Consider the following 24,148-nt stretch of genomic DNA (forward strand, 5'->3'; position numbering starts at 1 on the left):
CGGCATAGACAGCTTACTGAAAATGGACTGTAATAATGCCATTGTGACACAGGCTTCATCCATTCCACCTTTTTTTTTTTTTAAGGCAACTTCTTATGATTTTGATAAAATCTTTCAATCGTTGTACCTGGTGATTTATAACCTTCACTGTGCATAAGACAGGGCACTCAAAGACGTGTGGACAGCGTACTTCTGACTGTCTCAATAGCTTAAGGCTGAAATACCTTCTCTCAATCACTCAAGGTGGAAATATACTTATCTTTTCACCAGTTCTTACAAAATGAGTTTTTCCTTAGAAAATGAATTAGATTATTAGAGCTCCAGACAGGAGGAGCAGAGATTACCGATTACTTTTGTTTCCTCCCTTGTGATGCCAACCCTCTGACTTGTTTCTTGATCAGTTTTTTTCAAGCTTTGGCATTTCTGAAGGAAAAAGCTGTTATAACAAGCAAGAACAATAATTTAACAGACTGTCTGTCCTACAATTACCAAGGCTACCATATCCTAATAAATAAAGTCACAGATAAACATCTTTGGACTACATTTTAACAAGAAACCCTAAATCCTCCTACTTTTTAGTAGAGGAAATATGAGCATATAAAGGACTTCTCCCTGGAAGAATATATCCTTAGAATTTGTTTTACAGGAAACAGGACAAGGAAAAGCCTGGATCCCCAAATCATGCCAGTTTTACTGAAGTAACATATCATATCTGCCACTCCACGTTGTCTGGGGAAGTTGGCATCTGCCCTTCTCCAGTCTTGCATACCGGGATTTCTCTTACCCTACCAGGCAGCTGTATTTGTAACACTGTCAAATATCACAAAGCAATCATCACACTTTCTATTTAGAGATGAACAGTTTAATACTCAGTTTAAAGATAAAAATGAGTTTGTCAGCATGCACCTAGCTGTGCAGCTATTGTGTCCTTAGCAGAAAAAACAAGTCACAGCACATCGCCCAAGGAGAGTATGGCAGTGATCCAGAAATGGCAGATTATCACCATCGCTTTTAAAATGGTCCGGCAGAGCTTTTTATAATGTTTGTCATGCTATATGTTCAGGATTAATTGTTGCCAAGAGATTATCATCTTCATTCAAACTGAAGATATTAAATTAATACCATGGAATTTTCAAGTTCACTGGAAGGTAAAAGTAAATTTGTTATGAACAGTCAGGACTTGCTTTAAGATTATACAAAATCCAGTGTGGTATTTCCATACCTATACTCATCTCCTGCGTAATCCACATCAGGGAAAATTAAGGTAAAAATAAACCCCCCAAAACCCCAAAGACATGCTTTGCACCAAGAATTATCAAGAACACTTCAATGGTTCAAACAGAGTAAGAAAAGCAATACCACATCAGCTGGCCGCCAGAAAGACTGAAACCTAATTAGCATGCAGGCAGGTATTAGTTTCCAACCAACTGCTCCAATAAAGCCTTTCCCTTTATATGTAATACTTAATCTGGTGCCGAAAGGATCTGTATAAAGCAAAACAAAATATTAAGAACATGTTCATATTTAAATCACAACAGAAAAAAATTCAAACACTGAGCTTTCAACTTTTAAGAGCTGCATTTAGGAGAATTTCGAACAAATTTTCATAAAGCTATAGAAAGTTAATTTACAAGACGAAAATAAGGATGTTAGATCAGTGCAATGCAGTATTTCATGCTTTCAGATCATGACGCGAAAGAAAAATCAGTAAAGAAGACGCTTTAGCATTACACTAACCTCAACCCACAGGTCTTTTACTTCTTTGCTTCATGTAATTAGTTGCTGGGTAGGTATGGGAAAATAGGAACAGATGATAAAAGCAATTTAATTAAGTAGAAATGTAATTAAATAGGATTTCCCAATAAAATATCTTCACAAAAGATAACAGACATTGACTTAAATCCAAGCAAACATGAATTCTGTTATCATTTGTTGCCCCATTGAAGAATGGAGAGTATGGTTTTGATTGTCTGTAACACGTGAAGTTTACAAGCGAGAAAGTGTACGTTCCAAAATAATTGGTGTCAAACAAAACGTTATGATACAAGGAGCTGCAAGTGTCAATAGATGTGAAATCACATCAATGCCAAGAGACCGCAGATACATTGCAATGGCTGTCAGCTTCTTGACAGAGCCAAACTGTTCGATGCCAAACCATTAACTCAGTCCGACAGAAGCTACCCTACAAGTGGAAGCAAGGTCTCCTCACCTGCAGAAAAACCAAAAGTATACACTGAGATGGCCAAGCAATTTTAACTTTTTTCTTATTAACAGGTTACCCACCAGCTGACTGAAGAGCCATATAGGAAGCTGCTGAACACATCTAATTAATTCAAATCAGAGCATTTTTAATAGAATTTATTACGAATCCGCCACTTGACCTATGAAGATTATACCTAGATGGGCAGATCGAGCAAAGCTGGTGAAGCAGAAGTCTGTATTGAGGAACATACTCTGAAAGAAACTGGTAACATGGGTTGCAGGACAGATGTATACAAGCAGCTAACACGCATCTGTTTCACTCCCATTCAACAAAGCAAGGTGGACAACTTCAGGCTACACGCTACCGTTGGTGTGGCAATGCCTCTGTCCTATTCGCTCTCTTTCATAAAGTTCTCCATCACTGAGAAAGTACGTCTGTAACACCCACAAATACCCAAGTAGGCAAATGATTTACTGGTTCAAAACTTAACAAAGCTGTCAGTACTTTTTTCGTATCTCAGATGAACCTGAACCTCCAGAGAAAAAACTGGTACGTCTTGAGCAGCTCCTACTGTCTGTCACTGGAATTTTTTTTTTGAGAGAAGGCTACTCTGCATGAATACAGAGAGAATGAAGTTTTGTTGTAGAAACTGACAATTTTTCAATTTTTAATTTTTAATCTTCAAAACTATGATCTGGAACTCCTAAGAAAATAAGCAAAGTCTAGCTAGCACATTACAGACGAAAAGGCCCTGCCAAAGCACTTTGGAAAGCTAGTGCTAATATTCCAACTCCTCCTGGTTTGTTACACGTACGCAGAGGAAATAATTCAAAGTACCTACAGCTAAAGAGTATTTGACTGAATTTAAAGCAAAGCAATCTCATGTTATATTGTTTCCACAAAACTAAGAAATTTGAAAAATTAAAACTAGTCACTGACATCTCAGAGCTACCACAGTGCCTCCCTCACGACTACTCAAAGCCCACTTTCTTCCAACTGAAGCTCTCCCAGTTTCTGAACTCCCCATTGTAGGAACCTCATGTATTTCCCCTCAGAAACAAGATTCTGGCAACACAGCCAGGCGATAGAGGGCCTCTTCAGGCTCCTTGGTGTGTGGCCACACGGCAAGGGACTGAGTACATACAGTTCTCGTGGACAGGAGGTGGGGTGTGAGATGCAGTCCAGTTCCCAGACCTGCTGGCTGTGGTCCCAGATGCTTGGGCAGGGTTCTATACCTGGGTCCTTCCGGAAAAATCCACACCTGGAAAATAGAAATCTGAAAATTTTCCAGTTTGAAATTCTTAAGACACTTTCCTGATATTGGTTACACATTCTCCTGACCTACCAGACACCAGAAATTGTACTGATTGTATCATAAGCTCCATGTTGTATTTACAAACGGTTACAACACAGCTAATGCCTGTGAAGACAGACCAAAAAAGCAGCATCGATTTCTAAATGTGAATGCATACAAAGGAACTATTCTGCTAAAACAGTTCAAGCCCCTTTAATTGGTGAAAAAGTCCATTCTGGTTGGAAAGAGAAGAAATAATACAATAAAAACACTACTACTTTTTAAATTCTGGAGAATACAACTACCCATGAGAGAGTGCTAAATGCAAACAAACCTCAGTAAACAGCAAAGAGTGTATAAAAATGCAGTTTAATCTAAATTTTCCTGGAGCTAAACGCTCCATCTCACTTCATACCACAAAAAGGAATAAGAAAAAAAGAAGAAAAAAAAAAAAAAAAGAGACTTGCTCACAGGGAGGGAGAATATTTTAAGAAGTCATTAAAGCAACAACCTTCCCAAAGAGAATAAATCTGCAAAGCAGCAGCAAAACAAGCTGCCCAGTCTATTTTATCAGAGTTGGGCTTTTTTCCTATTACATGACAAACAACTGGCATCCAACCTGCCAATTATTTAACCACGGAGAGACTTTTAACTCCATTTAGGAGGCAAAAAATAAAGCTGCTGTAAATTTAACACTGCACAACAATCTAGAACAGCTGCCTACAAAATTTACTTTATGTCCTTTATTATCTCTGTCTCTACCAGTACTGTTTCATCAACACTATACAGGGAAAATATTCTCTCTCTCGCACTGGTCGAAAGTTATTTTTGTCCTTGTAAAAACATTACAAATAACTTTGAAATAATTAGGTAAATGCTGGATGATTCTAAATTACCAGTTAGATGGCTCCGTTTCTTCACAATTTATGTCCACAATGAAATTCCTCTGCATCAGACACAGTATTTTATATTGTTTGTAGGAGTGTAAACTCTTCTAATTATTAATGGCCAAAAATTGAAAAGAAACCTGATTGATTATTGTTTCCAATGGTTTCAATATTGTCCTCTCATTCCAAGTGAGCACCAGCAAGTGGCACGCCAACTACCACTTTGACCATCCTGTTCCTCCAAGTTTTTCGTCAATGCATTGCTTCTCCTCCCCTTGCTTTGAACAAAAAGATTTTGCACTGGAGTTATTAATCTGTGTGGTTCTATATAGTTAACTTACCAGCTAGTCTGTGAGTAAGTGTAAACTTTACCACGTTAATTTCTCTAATCCATTTCCAACCTCCACCTACTCTCTATAAAAATGGAGAAAATTAGGACATGAGTCACTACAACCACAATCTTTCTGATTACAGAGCAGAGTTTTTCAAGGGTCATTAAAAGCCCTGATTCCACTCTTTATGGAATCCAATAACTGCAAACAGGGGCACCTTTCAAATACACCAACTATTGCAAAACCTCACAGTTAAAGCAAGCTTAGGGAAAAATTCATGCATGCCTTTTTGTACTCATTTTAAGAATTTTTCAATTAAAAAATTAAATAGTCTTAGTGTACAACAAAGAATGAATAATAAACAAATGTGAAATTATACTGAGGCTGCAAGCCCTCTGAAGAGTGTTAGCCGGTGTATGTCAGTAAAACATAAGTCAGTAAGCACCTTTCTCAACCGTATGAAAGACGTTAAATCAGAAGAATGCTACATTTCTGTAAAGTACGCCTGTTGAACAACCACAAAAATACACCCTCTTCTCTGTAGCTAACTAGAGAGAACACGGCACATTAAGCCCAAAGTGCTACTGACCATTAGTTACTGACTTCAAAGGGTCAACTCCTCAAATGAAGGCTGAGATATCTTTCTGAATGATGGACAGGAAATCATTTCTCTCATCCAAGAACTGTCCACTACTAACACCCAAGCAAACAAGCATTCTTCTTAGATCGTTCCGTGCATGAAGGAAAATAAAAAAAACTTAACGTGGTCGGGCAGGCTAAACAGTTCTTATTTTAAAAAGGAGAAGGTACTACAGAAAAAGAAAATTAATGTGGAACAAAAAGTCAACCGCAAACAATTAAGGACTCCACAAAAACTCTAGCTAATGAAAGATGTTTCCTTCTTTATTATTGCGTAATACTTCTTTCACAGAAACATGGTATTTACAAATATACACATATAATGCTGATCATAAAATGTTACTGAAGAATTAGTCAAAAAATCAATTTACAAAAACCAAAAACCTGCAAAGATATTCTGGCTGAAAAAGTTTAATGAAATTTCAAGGAGACGCTTCTGTACAGAAAGATAGGTTTTAGCTCCTCGAGTTCTGGTAATATTAGACGAGTTGTGAACCAAGTGAGCTAAGCTCAGCTGTACATTTGAGATGAGGCAGTTTTTTTTATATTATTCCTTTTCACACAATTTCTCGATGGTCAGTTCAACAGGTCTCAGGAGGCACTAGTTTGTATGTTTTTGGAAGCTGCAAGCATTGCTCTCACTTTGGCCATAAGATCCTGTAGAAAATGAAAGGAAAAGGATTAGACATGTCTGGTCTTTGACCAGAGCTAAAGCATGTGATTGCAGTAACCTACATGAAAGGCCGAGCTTATGCTCCAGCCACGTAGAATACTTAGATTCATGATCATCAGATACTAACAGTCCCTAGGCTAAATGAGTGAAATCATTTGGAGAAAGTTCCTGTGACAGCAACTGAAGTCTGCTTTTACTACAATGCTACAAAGTGCTCTGCATAAATACTTAGAGCAGTTTCTATACAACAAAAGACAGAAATCATGTCAACTGACATGGAAAAAAACTATGACTGTGCCTTCACAACAACTGTAATGAACACACAACTACTAACCACTGAAGGTTTAAAAAAGAAAAAAAAGGAAAAAGAAAAAAGAGAGGAGCTGGTATGAAGAGAGTGGTAACAATTACTCTAGAACAGAAAGCTTTTTTTGTTTGCTTTGTAAACCTGAGCCAAAAATTTACACAGCAGCAGTATATTCACAAATGACAGAGTGACTGAAACATTATTAAGACTGCTGTGAAACCAAATAGCAACTCTTGGTCTTATCTGAGTATCCGGTGGAAATGGCACTACAAAGGGAAATGAAATTTCATGTAAACAGAATCAAATAATTGGGTTACAAAAAATTATCATAAAATAAGAAGTGTGTATCAGTTATGAATTAAAGTTCCTTAAAACATTTCTTCACAAATGCAATATAAATGAATGAAAACCCTTAGTTCTTTTAAAGCATTTTACTTCTGAAGCTCTCAAAACACTTCACAGGGGAATGAATCATTATTTCACTTTACAGTATCGTTATTCCACTTTAGAGATGGGAGGATCTGAATGAGAAAAGATACTGAATTGGTCAGGATCAGCCAGCACATTGGCAGCAAACAGTCTTACTAATAATTAGGTAAATTACATTTCTTTGGGCTCTTAACGATAAAAAGATGCTAAACTATGTTGGGAAATATCTTGCAGATTCATCTAAGTCTCATTCCTCTTTTTTGCTTTTTGCAAACAGTAGCAAGGAACTGTATTTTAACACAGTGATGTTTCCTCCTCTTACAGCTGCACTTCAAGCAAGGAGACCAATATTAAACCAGCAAATGCTATGCCACAAGCAATATCTATCCCAAGAAGTACATGAACCAATTACCTTTGTCTGAAGGGTGTATGTTTTCAAAGAGGGGGGGGAGGAATGTTTACTTGACTTTGAAGACCATGATGTAGTTCATATCTCATTTCTCATACCAGGAATTTCCATGCATTTGTTTGGCAGCCTAAGACATGCTATGGCATTAGTACTCCATCTTCTTTCTCTGGTGCCTATACTTGCTATTTTCTGTTTTCCCGAATATTCTTCTTCTGGGTTTCTCATCAAAAACAGATCAAATATGGTATGTAAGGTACTAGTCTACTAGTATTAATTCCCATCTGTCACTATTTCCCTAGAGGAACTAAATCTTTGAAAAATATGAATTTATTGAAAAAATAATCTATCCATTGAAAAAAAAAAAAGATATTGTAAAAAAGCAAGTCTGATTTTATATTGTAAATTTTCCAAAGCACAGTTAAGAGCTTTCCCTCCTCTAAACGTGGCACATTCAACTGAAAGAAAGTTCAATATGCATGAAGACTCTAAGAGGATGAGTGAAATTAAAATTTTTGAAGAGTGATACCAGGCAGTAGCTTTTAAAAAAGGAATGTAATTATTTTGATGGAGGTTTGGTATCTTAAAACTGCATTAGGGAAGCTGAATGCATTTAGATTATTGCACAGCAGACAGAGGCACATACCTGATATGCCATGATTCGCAGCAAACTTGAATATATCAACAAAATCATAACAACAGTAGTTCAGAGACATAAACAGCAACAAGGGCAAGATAAGTGAGCTGAAGATACTACTTAATGCAAAGCATACACTTCAGTTTGCAAGAGGACATATTTTTCTTCTAGTGCCAACACTGCAAACTTAGCCTTTGCCAAGATATTTCTCCTTCCTTCTTCCACAAAACTTGTTAAGAGCACTACATGGTAAGGTGGGCTCTTGGTAATCCCTGCTATTGGTAAGTGGAGTATTGCAGCACAATGTGGAATTTCCTAACAGTGGATACACTGCAGCGTACAGAATTTGGCTTGGTCTTTAGAGGCTTGATTAAACTTGAAAAGGACAGTAGCTAGTGAAGCAACAGAACTGTTTTTCTCATAAGCAAACAGATTAAGAATGACAATGAACATGTCCTCTACCTCATATGCAAAGCTCAGAATTGTACATGGTAGTAAGAGAAGAAAACAGTATGATGGACACACTTAATCAGTCAACACACTCTGAATTTGTTTATTTGTACCTGAGTGATTTTACTCTGCACTGAAGACACAATTGCTGAAGAGATTTGGCCATCTTTTTCCTGAGAAACTCCCCTAGAAAAGTAAAATTAGAATTAGAAATTTACAGTAAATGTTTTAAAAATGCATTTCACTTACCATCATGATTTTGGATTTTATTGTACAAGTCTCTCCCATATTAGTCAACCGTTCTCTCATTCAACTAGAAGCCAAGATAAGTCAAAGTCAGAAGAGTCACTCATACAACTCATACAGAGAAATCTGAACAGCAGCCTAGAAATTTTTAACAGGACTGTTCTATGTTCTGTAGAAATAAGTTAATTAATGAATCTTGCACACACATTACAATTCCAGACACTCTATTAAAATTCTACTTCAAAGAGCTATCCCATTTAGTGAGAGTTTCCAATTTCTAACTTAGAATCAGGTTGCAGAATTTTCTGCACTGGTTTTACTGTAAGAGTATTTTGAGATGTTTACTCCAGTAGGCAACAGAGATCCTATGTCTTCATCAGACTGACACGTATAGTGCGGTCCTCCCAGTGTCTTCCACTTTTAATATGCACACATTATGCACACACAGAGCTCCTCATCATACAACTTAGGTCGAAAGACACACTCACAGTCAAGAGGCATCAGCACTGCAGCATTACAGTAAAAGACCATATTACCTGGAGCGTTCCTGGCTGGATTCCCTGCTCTCCACAGGAGAGACACTAGTTGAATGTACAGAATTTTTGTGTGTGGATGGTTTGCCTGGTGACATGGATGGTGAAGGAGACCTAGCTTTGGACTTGGTACGTGATCTAGACCGTCTCTTCTTCTTCTTTTCATGGGGACTTCTGCGAGAAGAAAACATTTTATTGAAGGATATTTAAAGCAATATTACACTAGCTCAGTTGAAGTTACTTTTCACACTTCTAAAAGCTTACATAGCTCTCTTCCACAGGATAATTGTCATGCATTCAGCAAGCACTAGAGTCTTGCCCCAATACTGCACTTCTATGGTTGTGCAAAATACTTTCTCAGAAGCTCTTTTTAACATATTACATCGGGCAATTACTAGTACCTGAGGTTCTCACTTGGAATGCTGCTTCACGGGTACACAGGAATTACTGGCCAGTATTTGACAGTTTGAAGGATGACAATGAAAAGTGTTTCACTGGAGATTTGCAGAACAACTTTGCTTGAGGGAAGTTCCTTCCCAAACCACATCAGACGCTTAGAATATAATGAGAAATGTAAGAGTTTATATCCCTTACTATTTTCCTAGCTCATAAATGAGCAAACCTTAGAATCGTAGCTATGCAAAAGATCTACAAGGCAAATCCATGGTTTGTTTGTTTTATTTTTCAAAGAAATTACCCCTTTCCTTGTGATCCAATCTATAATGCAACAAACCGCAGGCTCAAAATTAAAAACAAGCTCTTGTATAAACTCAAACAAACCTAGACCTAGCAAAATGTTTTAAGTGCAAACCATTTATGACTTGGAAATTAGATACACAAATGTTTATCACTATGAGAGCTGGAACAAAGGACTTACGGGTACCTGCTCTGTTCTTTATTGACAGAATGGGAAAACAGAGGTAGCCTCCTCATATGCAATATTAAGCTCAAAGAGAATTCAATTAGTAATACACTAGAGACAGAACTATCAAGATCTTTATACACGGTTATGAATTTATGTCTGTGTGATTTACATACTGGTATTGATATTACTGTAATTGGACTTACTAGAGTAATGCCTTAATTAGAGTTAGGCAATATCTCATTGTAGGCACCTATCTCTAGCGTGCACTGCTAGAAGTCTATTCAGAAGAAAGTTGCTGAAACTTCTAGAACATCTTAAAACACTGTAAAACTTTGAGCCATCTTTTAAGTATCACATTATTGGTTCCTTTAATTTGATTTTCTTAGGAATTTGCTACTTTAAAAGCAGTTACGCTATAACATATTAAATTCCTACATAAATACTGTACACTGATGCTTAGACTTTATCATACAAATATACAATATTTATATAGAATTCCACATTCAAGACAAAACTGCAAAACCTTCTTCCATAAATAATCACTAACCGGCAGAAGAAAAACCCCACAGCTCTAGTGGCCTCTAACATTTTCATGACTATACAAAAAGCATCAGCTAGAAAGTCGGTTATTACTTGACTAGCTAATTACATACTGCAATTGCTCAGTTTCTTAAAACATCATAATGCAATCAAGCTGTGAATATATTTCTTATTTCACTCTTGAAAATCTCAGCAAACATTCATCACGCACGAAGAATATCTTACAGTAAGCTTTTTCAGTGCTTTTCATCTCAGCTTATGATGAACAAACATCATGACAGCTGAATGAATATGCCTATCAATTTTCTATTTTTAGAACAGTCCATTTGCTAAAGCTAGGCTTATTTTTTAATATTTTTCTAGGTACAAAAGCTCGCATAAAAGAACTATGCATATTCTCTGTGGAAAGTAATTGACTGCAGTCAGAATAAAACACTAATTCACATTTGACTTCTTTTTAAAGTGACTATTATGGCAACTGAGGTACAGGATAAGCAGAAGAAAAAACACATGTTATATTTATGCTGAAGTACAGCTCATTCTACAAGCAGTTAGCCAGTAATTCCCAAACAAGACAAAGTAAAGCATAGCTTCCTAGTTCTTACACATTTTCTTCTGGAAATACGCCTAAAAATTTACAAGCAATGCTAGTGACTCAGCATCACAACTGGTATCAGATTAATGCCCCGAGAAAGTTTAAAACATCACAGTATTTATCAATTCTAATTTTCAGTCCTCTGGCAGTACTGGATTCTAAAGCTTGCCTACTTCTTAGTGTAAGAACACCCAGCTGACTGCTGCCATGTCAGATTGAAACCTGCTCTCAGCTATCAGGTGAAATATACATCACCCACTCGCAGCAAGCCAAAGTAAACTGAATAGCTTTTAACAGACCTTGAACCCAAACCTTGCTTCCATTACACTGTTGCGAAGAATCTACTCCATAACTGAAGATGTAAACTGGTCCATCACAGCATCTACATTTTCACTTCAAAACTTAATACGTTAGTCCTAACAGGGCTGAAACACTAGGCTTTCTGCAATCAGAGTTACAAAATACTCTCATCCATGTTTCACTACAATGTTCTTTCTTCAGTCCACATTTTTTGCACTTACTGCCGTATTTTATCGTGTAGTGTTCCGTTCTCCTGTTTGAGGTCTAACAAAATTTTACTTTCCACCTATATAAACAATATTGTTCAAAGAGGATCTAGTTCATTTCACAACTGTCATCATAATATACCACGTGGAGTGGCATAATTCTAAAAATAATTTATAGCTTAAAATGCTGAATGGTCAAGCAGCAGCAGACACATCAACACTGCAAAAAAAAAAAAAAGCACACGGCTGTGAAAATATTCCTGTGTGCGTTCACAGGAAGAAAAGCATTTTAAGCTTCCATATCTTTTCTGCTTAACCAAATTTGCATCCTGAATGCCACAGAAGCCTCTATTATCTCCAGTTGATGAATGCGGAGAACTGAATCAGCTGAAGTATACTGATGAAATTCTTAATTGTACATATCAAACATCAATTAGAGGTTTCCATCCAGAGACGGAAAGTTATCTTGAGAAACACTGAAAGTTTTTTAATAATCATGACGTTGAAAATGATCTCTCTGTTTCTTATTCCATAAGACATATGGAGAAACTGGTTAAAGAGCATATCTTCACCAGTGAGGAGAAAGATTCTGTTTGCACAGTTTAGAAACTTCTATGTGTTGGGTTTTGTGTACACGTTAGGTGTACATATACAAGCATGAAAAAAATTCATTTCCATGCATGCTGAAGACACAACATGCCACAAAACATTAGAGACATAAAACATTTTAGAACCTTCTGGGCGCACACTTTGCAGATGTTTTTCTTCTGCAATCGGTGAGCTGAAATAATGGTTGGTAAGCCATTTTGGTTGTAACAAGATCAGAGAGACTATATGCAAGGTGCTCTCCAAAAAGGCACCTCTTGATTCATATTTCGCATTCCACCCTGCCAGTAAAATAATTGCTAAACTTAAAGCAATTATTTATTTTGCTAAACTGGAGTTTCCCCTTATTTGTGCAGATACAATGAGATGTCATGCAATACCAGTAGGAATAACATAATACCACTGTATGATCTCTGTCATACAGCTTGCACAAGCAAAGCATGGAAAATGACTCAACAAGAAGGAAATATGAAAGTCCAAATAAAATCTGAACTCTCACAACTAGGAGACAATAGCATATTAACATTCACTGACTTGATTGCACATTTTGTGTTTCAACATATGCAAGAATGGGAAGAGAAGAATGAGGGCTTCTATTAACTTCTTTTTTCTCCACAGAAGTATTTCTCTAGTAAAATAAAGCTCCAGAACATACAAAACGTAAGTTCTGCCTATGGAGCACACAACACATCAGGCAATGTTTAAAGTCTCTTATGATGCCAGGACATAGCCTTCTCCAGGACCAGGTGTACTTACTTGGAACGTGGGCATTTCCTACTATTTCCAGGACTATTACTGATGCGATACGCTGTTGGAACACTTCTTTCATCTCTCCGCCTTTCTGGTGTGTGAGCCCTTCTCCTTGGTGACCTTGACCGTGACCTGAGGAGGAAAAAAATATCCAGAAGTTTGCTTTTTGTTGCTTTTTTCATTACTTTCATTTCAGTGGAATTGTGCTGTCACCAAATGCAAATACAACACCTTTCAAATGCCTATTTTATAACAACAGAGAGTATTTAGTCTCCAACACTTGTCAGCTGCATAAAAATTGCTTCCCAGTCCAACACATTTAGGATGTAGCTATCTACTGCTATTCACTCCCAACAGGGGGGAAAAAAAAAGCAATTATTTTTTGGTATTGTGTACTAATGTCAACTTCTCTATTAGTAGGTGGGAAAGTTTTACTTTAGTCCAGCCACCTTTTGTGGCAACAGAGTTTACTAACATTGGTATGCAGAAGTCCAGTTTGGCTCGAAGCCTGGGACTGTCAGGCCTGACCTTGTCTTCTCAAATTAGTATGTTTTTAGAACTGCTGCATCACAGCGATTAACACAAGTTTTTCTTTTCAGTGTATCTCCAACACCGACAAGTCCAGGAAATTTTGTCCCTGATGCTGCAGAATAATCCTAGCACAGCCAGTATTTCACCTGTGCAAGTGGCCAACAACCCCTGATTGGCATTGTTTGGCACTAGCACTTCGACTTATTTTTCCTAGAAAAGTAAGAGAAAGAGATCAGGAGGGAGAAAAGAAAGCATGCCCAGTTAAGATCAGAGATCAATTTAGGAGCTTAACTCTTATTATCTACGATTTAGAATTAAGTGGATGTGCACATAAAACCTGAGTATTTCTTAATAACAAAATAAATGGAATGAGAGAAGTCCTGAGAGATGGAGGGGAGGGGGGAAGAGGGAGAAGGGGGCAATTCAGGGACCCAGCTTGGAAAAAAAGAACTTAAAAAACAAACACCAAATTTGCCCAAAATTCCTGATAGTAACAGTTAGTTTTCTTTTCAGTAAAATACACAGTTCTAATAATCTTACTTCTATTTGCTTATTTATTTTAAAGTCTTTCTTATTTCTTTACTACAGGTATGTCACTCCATGTATACCAAACATTCATGTTCTCAAAAATACCTAATTTGCAGTGACTAAAAGACAAGCCATTTGTGAAATCATTGATCTTCTGCAGGCTCACACCATATATATAATACATATACACACACACACTCCTGAGCCATTTCTCTTACAACAAAAGAGATCAACTGAAAACAAAAAAAATTAATCACAACGGCAGTTAAGTGCTGCAAATTAACTGCTTTGTCATTTACGAAATCTGATCTTTACCAGGCCGTTCAGAAGGATTAAAAAAGGAAAAAAACCCAACAGATTATGAAGTTTGGGGTCAGTCAGACACCTTGACATTTTACCAGGATTTCCCTTAAAAGAGCTCCAGCAGTCAAATCTTTTCGTTGTTGAAGTTGCCTGATAATTTTCCCGCTCTGTTGCTGCTGGCATTGATGAGCTGCTCAGACTTGGCTCCGTGCTCAGGGTCCCTGTGGACGCTGTGAGTCTGTGATACGGAGGCACACACTTCACATTCAGAATAAAATGTGCTAGTTTTGGTATTAACTAGAATCCTGAAAAGGCTCAGTCCCTTAACCAAAAGCTGAACCTTAGTGAAACGTGGCTATATGGACCAGTCTAAAAAAAGTCCAAACAATCAGAAAGAAAAAGACATCAGCTTCATTTTTATGAACTGACGTTTGTGGTTCTACAACATTCTCCCAATCACCAAGTGTTAAGAACTTTGGCCATTAGCTCCAAACAATTAAAAACAGCTTAACAGTTTTACTGCAATACATCAATTACTACTTTCATTTGACTTATATTTCAAAAGGCACTCTACTCCTCTATAAAGTCAACATCACTTGTGTTTAGTAGGGTCCCAGAATTTCAAAGGGTTATAAAGCTTGGCATGTCTCATTACAAAACAGGAATTAAGACTACGTGAATAGACACTGCCTCAGCAATATGAAAAATCAGTTCGGAAGGAGGAAAAAAAACCCAAACAACCAAATAACCTTTTTCACAAAGAACAGCTACTGCCAAGTCTCTCAAATTCCTAACACTGAGGCAAAAATTCTCACACAAACACACAGGCAGGTGTACTCTCTCCAAATGTACTGAAAAGTAACCTGTTATTAAAGTATGCCACTACTAACTACTGTTTATAACTCATCAACTGGATAAATTATGTGGCTTAGTATTACTCTATTACTAGATAGTATAAAGAAAAAAGAACAATCCCAAAAGGAAGTTTACACTTTCCATCTCTAGTCCAAAAGGAACATCCAAATTTCATCTAACCAAATCGCTAAAACATTCAGTATGTAACGAGCGCCTCTGCTTCCCTTCCTCTGCTCTCCCACACAGACCCAAACCACACTCACAGACACAAATACATCATTAGCTTAGATCACATACTGCAAAGATCTATTGGCAGAAAACAGAGATTCACATCAACATGGTCACTATTTACACTTCCCGCCAACCAGCGGTGAAACCCAGCTTCCCAGCTGGAGCAGCACACCGAAATCTCCGGTGACTGCGTACCACTGGCAGGCACATCTCACATCCAACTTCTTACTGGTGCTCTGCAGTCAATTAGGAAAAAAGACACCGATGAAACATTTACTCCTGATGACCGAAAGGCACCAAAGGCTGTTTGTTTTCCAAGACAGATTTAACAAATGTGCCCCATCTTTGACATTAAGTACTTATTCGTAATAACTAATTATCTCTTTGGGACTAACAGCTCCAAAGCAATCCACACTGCAATACCTTACAGCACTTTTGGGCATGCTTTACTGTTTCCATGACTTTTGTTTAACTTTAATCTGTCATGTTGATCTAGAATTAAAACTGTATGATACCAGGAGCTTTATGGGAGTAATTTTGGTACAGCAATTTTGTTCCAGAAAATAACACTCATTTATACAGAGAACTGCTGTTAGCACACCACATGCCCCAATTAAGCCAATATATCTGAGTTCCTTATGTCTTTTAAACAAGTTTCTGTAAAACAGGTTTGGTTGTGCTACCCAGAAAAATGAATATCCAAAACATGTTTTGAATCAACTTCCATGTTATTCAAACACAAATCTTTCAATACTGCTGAAGATGCATTAGAAAATACAAAAAAAGTAATAGTACAAAAATTGTATCTTACCACCAAAGACTATTTTTAAATGAAGCAGAGCCTTTAGACTTCTAACAATTCAAAAATAAATGATAAAAAAGTGCTATAAAATGGTATACAGAGAAGCATATTGCAAAGTTCATCTGTAGGATTTCTAAGCATAACATACATTTTGGAAAAAAAAATATTAAGAAGATACACAAACGAAAAAGGAAGAGCTTGAAAAGTATACTGAACACCACTTGAATAAAGAGCAAAGAAAGTTACTGCAAATTTCTGTACTTAACTTCACCTCCCACGTCTCACTCCCTGTTAACCTGTCACAGTAAGTTACCCAGTAAAGGTGATCTTTAATCTTACTTTTTGAAACAACTTCTACCATTATATAGCAGCTACTCAAACTGTTTTTACATAGCAGTTCATCTAACATCTACATGGACAACTCACAACATCTAAGGTTTTGAGGCTGTCCCTCAAACACGGGGCATGCGTTGAGTGGTCATTATTATAATTTAGAGATTACAATTCTTTATCATCTGAATGCCACATAGTCTAATGAAAAATTATGAAATAAGCATAGCTCCTCTTTTTGCTGTCGCAGTTAATTTAAATATAATAGCTTAAATAACTTAAAATCCAAAATACTTCTTTTCACCGTGCAGAGACTTCAAACCTAATAAGCTACTCTCTAAGAAAGCTACGGAAGTTTGTTTATTAAGAAAAAGATCTTGTTTGTTATTCTAAATTATTTGATTAACAGGACCTGGAGCAGTAATTACTACAGAAAATTCCAGCTTTTTTCAGTCCACTCTTGAGGTAAAATAAATATCACTAATCACCTCATACTGAGATTTGTAAGTTAGTATATATATTGAACAGAATAAAACAAGGCAACAAAATCTCAAACATAAAACATTTGACAGACATTCAAATAAAGCAGTTACTCAAAATAGGGATGTTCCAGTATAACTTAGCATTGATGTTCACACAATGAGGACTACCTCTGAGCACCATTCACTTCATACAAAAAGAGCACGTTAACCTCTACAAATAGTTTACACTTTACCCCAGGAGGGTATGACTCTTTACGTAACTATTCATTCAGCAGTAAGCTGTAACATGCAACGTTTTGGGAATCTAGGCAAAAAATACTGTTCTAGGTGACGCAGTGGGAAAACTGAAAAGCAAAGAGATGTGAAAGGTGCCATGTTTTGAATGAGACAAGACAACACGTGGAAACAATTTCTCAGAATCAACACTAAATACATAAATCAATAAAAAAAAGAAAGCAAGCCAGTGATATCTTCTCGCTAGGCAACAACATTTGCCTTTTTCCGACAATTACTAAGACAAGGCATTATTTTTGATTAAACGTTTGAGACAAAACACATCAGTATCTGACTGGGTTATGAATCAGCTTCCCACTCTTGATTACTCTACAAATTCTCCGGTTTCAGGTGCAAGAGCTTTAATTTTGGAGATACAGCAAGCTTGTTAAGGCGTGGCAAACACCTTCAGTAAGGCAAACATTCAATCACCACAATTTCTTGTACAATGTGAGACCATGTGGATCCTAATTAGAAAAGCAGGGCTAGAAAAGACTTCAAGATATAAGACTATTCAATATTCTCCAAACTATAATTCTTGATAGAGAAATTTCCCACAATGGAGTGTTCACCAGTTGTATTAACTACCTTTACCACTGAGACTCTACGAAAAACTTTCTAGTCTCTCTGTTACTAATTCAAATCCATTACTTAACAGTCCAAACCCCAAGGTCTAAAGAAGTATGTCCTATGCCCTATTTTTTGGTATACATGAAGACTCATTTCATCTTCCTTCAGTCTTCCCACTCATTCCAACTCTGTTTTGTTTTTTTTTTTTTTTTTTTTTTAATAATTCTGAACATTTTTCATGAATCTAAACTTCTTCCAGCTGGTCTAATTCCTTCTAAAGGATGCACAAAACTGGACACAGTACTCTAGCTGAGGCCAAACAGAACAACAGCGTCTTCCAGATGAGGAGACATTTGATGCATCCTGCATAAGACTTGCTTGTCTTTATTGACTACATTAAAGTAAACCAATACAGTCACCATATTAAGTATCAGATGCAGGAGAAAGATACTCATTACAGTTGAATTACAAGAGATCCTTGAGCAGAAGCTCAGATTTAGCCATGTTCTTGTGAAATGCTATGAATAGGAAGGTACATTCACATTTCTAACAGGTCTCCCACCTGACAGAATTGCCACTAAAAGCATTTAATACGGCCTGCAAAAAGCTCAAAGGAAACAGGCACCCACTCAGCACTGAACTTACTGCCTGAAGTTCACAGAAACAATGGGTTTCTGAATGGGAGGGAGACCCTCCAGAGACCTTTGTTTAAACTGGTAGTCGAAAAACAGAACGACAGGCTGAATGGAAAGCCCTTTCCCTTTCAATCCTAACTTACCAGGTTTTATAATGTGAAAAATGTTTTCAGTGCAAGATGTGGTACAGTTGTTCTGAAACAATTCTAAAATTCAGCTAGCCAGCATCAAGCTTACTGGACTTCTCAGGCTGTAGAATTCAACAGCTGATGCAGGAAATATCCAACCAGACTTAAACAAGTGTTGTGCTGATTCATGATGTTAAGGCTTTTATGTGTCTCTCATTTGATTTGTGCCAGCAGGCACATTCAAAATGGCATGCAAAGGTTACTTGGTGATTTCTGTGTAATGTCTCCACCAGCTGGACTATGGCCACCAAAAAAAACCCCACATCCAAAACATAACGAGACTACCCACTACGTATGTGGTAGAATTCATTAGACTGCTGTTTGTCTTCTCACCAGCAGAAGCAAATATAGACCAGTTGGTGCAATTGTGATTCTGTGGCCAGAAATTTTATCTTGCTGACGTCAATGAAGACCTATCTCCATATACATGAAACTGAATTTGCAAGTTCCCATTAATCTGGTTACCGTCCAATGCAAACTCATGCAACATGCAGGATTATATTTATCCTATTGAGTAGCACATCCAAGTACTGGTAAGCATCTTCTCAGACGATTCTTTGTCCTTTTCAAGGTACCACAGAAGATGACTTACATTTCTTTTAGCATTACTATGATGATTCTCCTTGGTTTTAACATGTATCAGCAAAATAATGGATAAATATATGCAACATAGCTTGGATGAAGTGACATGGGAGGTTTAAGTGAAGATACGGCTTGACAGGGAGTTGAATAGATGAGTGATTCACCTGAGGAGACTTTTCCCCAAGAGATCCTCAACTCTGAGAAGACTTGCATTCACTTCCTAAACAAGGAAAGCTTCATTCAGCATCATTCAAGGCAACGGGATGTCAGAAACAACAAGAAGGGCTTCTTCAACTACATCAGTAGCAAACGGAAGGCTAGGGACAATGTGGGGCTGCTGCTGAATGAGGCGGGTGTCCTGGTGACGGAGGATGCAGAGAAGGCAGAGTTACTGAATGCCTTCTTTGCTTCATTCTTTAGTGCCAAGGTAGGCCCTCAGGAATACCAGGCCCTGGAGGCAAGAGAGGAAGCCTACACAGAGGATGACTTTCCCTTGGTTGAGGAGGACTGCATGAGGGATTGCTTAAAGAATCTGGATGCCCACAAATCCATGGGCCCCAATGGAATGCACCCACGAGTGCTGAGGGAGCTGACGAATGTCATTGCTGAGTCATTCTCCATCATCTTTGAAAGGTCCTGGAGGACAGGAGAGGTGCCCGAGGACTGGAGAAAAGCCAATGTCACTCCAGTCTTCAAAAAGGGCAAGAAGGAGGACCCAGGGAACTACAGGCCAGTCAGCCTCACCTCCATCCCGGGAAAGGTGATGGAGCAGCTCATGCTAGAAGTCATCAGGTTTGCTAATGACACAAAACTGGGAGGAGTGGTGGACAGACCAGAAGGCTGTGCTGCCATTCAGCATGACCTGGACAGGCTGGAAAGTTGGGCAGAGAGGAACCTGATGAAGTTCAACAAGGGCAAGTGCAGGGTCCTGCACCTGGTCAGGAACAACCCAATGCACCAGTACAGGCTTGGGGTGGACCTGCTGGAAAGCAGCTCTGTGGAGAGGGACCTGGGTGTCCTGGTGGATGACAAGTTGACCATGAGCCAGCAGTGTGCCCTGGTTGCCAAGAAGGCCAATGGGATCCTGGGGTGCATCAAGAGGAGTGTGGTCAGCAGGTCGAGGAGGTTCTCCTCCCCCTCTACTCTGCCCTAGTGAGGCCCCATCTGGAGCACAGTGTCCAGTTCTTGGCTCCCCACTTCAAGAAAGATGAGGAGCTACTGCAGCGAGTCCAGCGGAGGGCTATGAGGATGATGAGGGGACTGGAGCATCTCTCCTATGAGGAAAGGCCGAGGGAGCTGGGCTTGTTTAGCCTGGAGAAGAGAAGGCTGAGAGGGGACCTTAGAAATGCCTGTAAATATGTTAAGGGTGGGTGTCAGGAGGATGGGGCCAGACTCTTTCCAGTGGTGCCCAGTGACAGGACAAGGGGAAACAGGCACAAACTGAAGCACAGGAAGTTCCATCTGAACATGAGGAAGAATTTCTTCCCTCTGAGGGTGACGGAGCACTGGAACAGGCTGCCCAGGGAGCCTGTGGAGTCTCCCTCTCTGGAAATATTCAAGACCCACCTGGACAAGGTCCTGTGCAGCCTGCTGTAGGTGACCCTGCTTCGGCAGGGGGGTTGGACTAGATGACCCACAGAGGTCCCTTCCAACCCCTAACATTCTATGATTCTATGATTCCCCTTACACACCAGTAAGCACAAAAAACGAATGGCACACAGTATTTTGGAATATGCCTTATAACACAGAGCATCATGATCACCTATTGTCAAAGGCAGCCAGGTAAGTAGCATTCATTTCGTTCCTTGCATCTCTGAATACCAGAGATGTCTTCAGCAAAGTATTGCATTTAACCTTAAAAATCTTGTACAAAATACAAAGTTACATTGTGCTAACACTTACTCATATTGGCATAATTAGACAATTTGTTAAACAAACAAAAAGCACAAGGAAAATGTAAGACGAGAAGTTTTGTCACACCATCACAAAGGGCCAGAAGCTGTTTTTCAGGAAAAAACATATGTCATAGGCATGGCCACAAAGATAAAGCTAGGCACGATTTTGTATGCATCACATACTTCTATAGCTGTGGTAGCATTTACATACACAAGTCGTTTCAACTACAAGTTACTTAAAACACTGTTCTATAGCATGAGCCAGAGAACACAACCTCAAGACTAAGCCCTTCCTAGTGACCACAGTAACTGCTGTGTGGCACAGCAGTCAGGTATTACAATATGTTTTACAGACAGTAAACTTTAAAGGTGCTTAGACTGAAATGGCACAGATGTAATTAACAATATTGATATAACACAATATACATCATCTTATAGCTGGATAATTAATATAGTGTTTTTAATCTCATTAACGATCAAATATAGAATTAACTGCTCCAGGCTATATTATTCTACAGTCTCCCTTCCTCATCAACTGTTTTGACCCTTCTTGGATTCCTGTCATATCTCTCCTGCCATTCATCCATCACATTTTTTTCACATGCTTTACCCAATTGCTCTTCCCTTCTGAGCTTTGCTGTTCAACCACTCTGTTCTCTACCTCTCTTTCTTATCTTGACTGGTTACTTTACTCCAGCAACAGCTGTAGATTTACTAGCAAGTTCTCTTCCTGCTACAATCACATTCCTACATGTTATTGCCAGATACTTCACAGACCAGACTGAAAAAGTATTTACTGGTACCAATTCTGCACTACGTAATTACAAATTAATGATCCATTATTTCATTAAAACTATTTTCAAAGACCTTCCACTTTTGATGATATTTATTTAGTGTCTTCAAGGTGACTATACCCTTTGTAATACGTACAAAGACGCTTATGTAATGGAAGAAGTGCAAAAATGTTTTAAGTGTTAGCCCACACAAACTCTTAAGAATATGTTTGGTTTCCAAACCCACCTTGAATGCCTGACAGTTCTATAGGCAGTGGGAAGCGAGTGCTTTGCTTTTGAATGTGATCTAGATCTGGACTTAGATGATGAATGATACTTGAATGGTGATCGAGATCTTGTCCGAGATCTTTTCTTGTGTTTTTTCCTTTTCTTTTCTTTTTCTTCGTCCCTAGGAGGATCTTTGCTTTTGCTTGACGGCCTTTCTGCTTGTTTAACTTCTAAGGTGGGTAAAGTTCTGACTGCAGTCACAGGACATGGTATACTATTGACACTCTGAAATCAAAGGTAAACAAAGAACAGTGTTCAGTTGTCAAAGTTGCATGCAAATTTTTAATTTGAGAAAGTCCTGTAAGTGTTGACAACACATAAGCATCTCTAGTCCTTTATACTAAACAGAAGGCTGCATCTACTCCTGTGCATGCCACACACATGCACATTCTGGCACAGAAACTTCAGATATCCTGCTTGGTAGTCTTCCCAATATACGATATAGTTTTTTTGCAGAAATGCTGGTTAATGAGTACAACAGCGAGGAAAATAATAACCAACAATCACCTTATATTTTCTGACTCATGAAAGCGTGTGAGAAATACATCCATCTTCGGAAAGCAGTTGTTCAATCAATAGCAACCTAACCTGCTGCGAATGCTTAAAAACCTCACAGTGCTGCATCAGTATTATGTAAAGTGTGCGTAAGTAAGGCTGACATCTCCAAAAACATGCACCTAGCAGTATCTAATGGATGCCTATACAGTTCCCCAAAGCTACATACATAAGTTGGCACATGCATGCTAAGACTGTCCGCTTAACTAGGACATAGTTCTGAGTTCTCATCTTTTGTTTTAGAAGAATTGTGTTCTGAAAAATGGGAACTATCAGATAATATTTTCATCTATTTATCCCTTTTATTTAAAAAAAAGATCAACCTGAAAATACAGTCAGGAACTACTGACATTCAAAGTTAAGTTTCAGTGTCACTTTCATCCCTGAACTGTGCTGTTCAGATTACAACGTTAAGGAAAAGAGCAAAATGAATTAGTGCCGATACAAACTATTTCTGTACTTTGTGAAATAAATGTGTTGCATGTAAGTGTTGGGAAGATCGCCAATACTGTTAATCTCAAAGACAGAACGGTTCCACGCACAATTCATGCTCAGTGAATAATTCTGACTGCATGCAGTTAAACAAACATACCATACTCCAAGAAATTTTCAAATTAACAGCTTGTACCTGAGAGAATTCTGCTCAATACCTTGTTTAGAACAACTCAAGTCAGGCACTATAGACACGCTCCTCATTGCAATGCCTGTCATTCCCTCAGCTGCCATTTCAAGGCAACTGGAGAAATCACTCTCCCTCTGTCACAATTTCTACTCCACCCGGTCTTACACTTTCACCGTTTGATACAAGGATGCTTACTGTGATTGGAATAAAAAGTAATACATTAAAACCTGAAATAACCAAATTAGGAACAGGTGATCTTTTCCTTTCTTTTTACCCTTCTCCTACTGTGAACAGGTCAAGGCAATAACTGATCACATTTGAATAATCAGAAATCCAGCTTTGAATCATAGAATCATAGGTTGGAAAAGACCTCTAAGATCATCAAGTCCAAGTACCCGCCCAACGCCACCATTCCTACTAAACCATATCCTGAAGTGCCACACCTACACATTTTTTAAACACCTCCAGGGATGGGGACTCCACCACCTTCCTGGGCAGCCTGTTCCAATGCCTGACCACTCTTTCAGTAAAGAAATTTTTCCTAATATATAATCTAAATCTCCCCTGACGCAACTTGAGGCCATTGCCTCTCGTCCTACCACTAGTTACCTGGATTACTTTCCTTCAAGTTAGAGAGCCATGACACTTTTCTGAGCTTTAACTGGTAACTGCAACCAGAATATTTACAAAAGCAGCAATAAAGCAGTACTAACACAGTTTGCTCCAAGGATTATATACATTTTATAGCGTGATCATTTGAGTGACTCGTTTACCAGAGGCCCATTTCCAATTCCACTAACTTCACAA

At 38.2% G+C, this 24,148-nt stretch overlaps 1 protein-coding gene across 7 annotated transcripts in view; it reads right to left on the reverse strand.

Annotated features, from left to right (window-relative positions):
- Positions 1–5,493: 5,493 nt before the first annotated feature.
- Positions 5,494–24,148, reverse strand: part of SFSWAP (splicing factor SWAP) — a 51,857-nt gene continuing 33,202 nt past the window's right edge. For 3 of the 7 annotated variants that reach the window (XM_075434508.1, XM_075434509.1, XM_075434507.1), the window contains 5 exons: positions 22,124–22,389; positions 12,905–13,030; positions 9,040–9,210; positions 8,371–8,443; positions 5,501–6,012 (listed from right to left, as the gene is read on the reverse strand). In XM_075434508.1, coding sequence (XP_075290623.1) covers positions 5,947–6,012; positions 8,371–8,443; positions 9,040–9,210; positions 12,905–13,030; positions 22,124–22,389 — 702 coding nt within the window. In that variant the 3' untranslated portion in view covers positions 5,501–5,946. Of the gene's footprint in view, positions 6,013–7,176; positions 7,386–8,370; positions 8,444–9,039; positions 9,211–9,274; positions 9,590–12,904; positions 13,031–14,342; positions 14,499–22,123; positions 22,390–24,148 lie in introns of those variants that run through there. The other 4 variants (XM_075434510.1, XR_012765416.1, XM_009932470.2 and 1 more) reach the window with 4 other exon arrangements.

Source organism: Opisthocomus hoazin, chromosome 13, assembly GCF_030867145.1.
Source record: "Opisthocomus hoazin isolate bOpiHoa1 chromosome 13, bOpiHoa1.hap1, whole genome shotgun sequence".
In the NCBI taxonomy this organism is placed as follows: Eukaryota; Metazoa; Chordata; class Aves; order Opisthocomiformes; family Opisthocomidae; genus Opisthocomus; species Opisthocomus hoazin.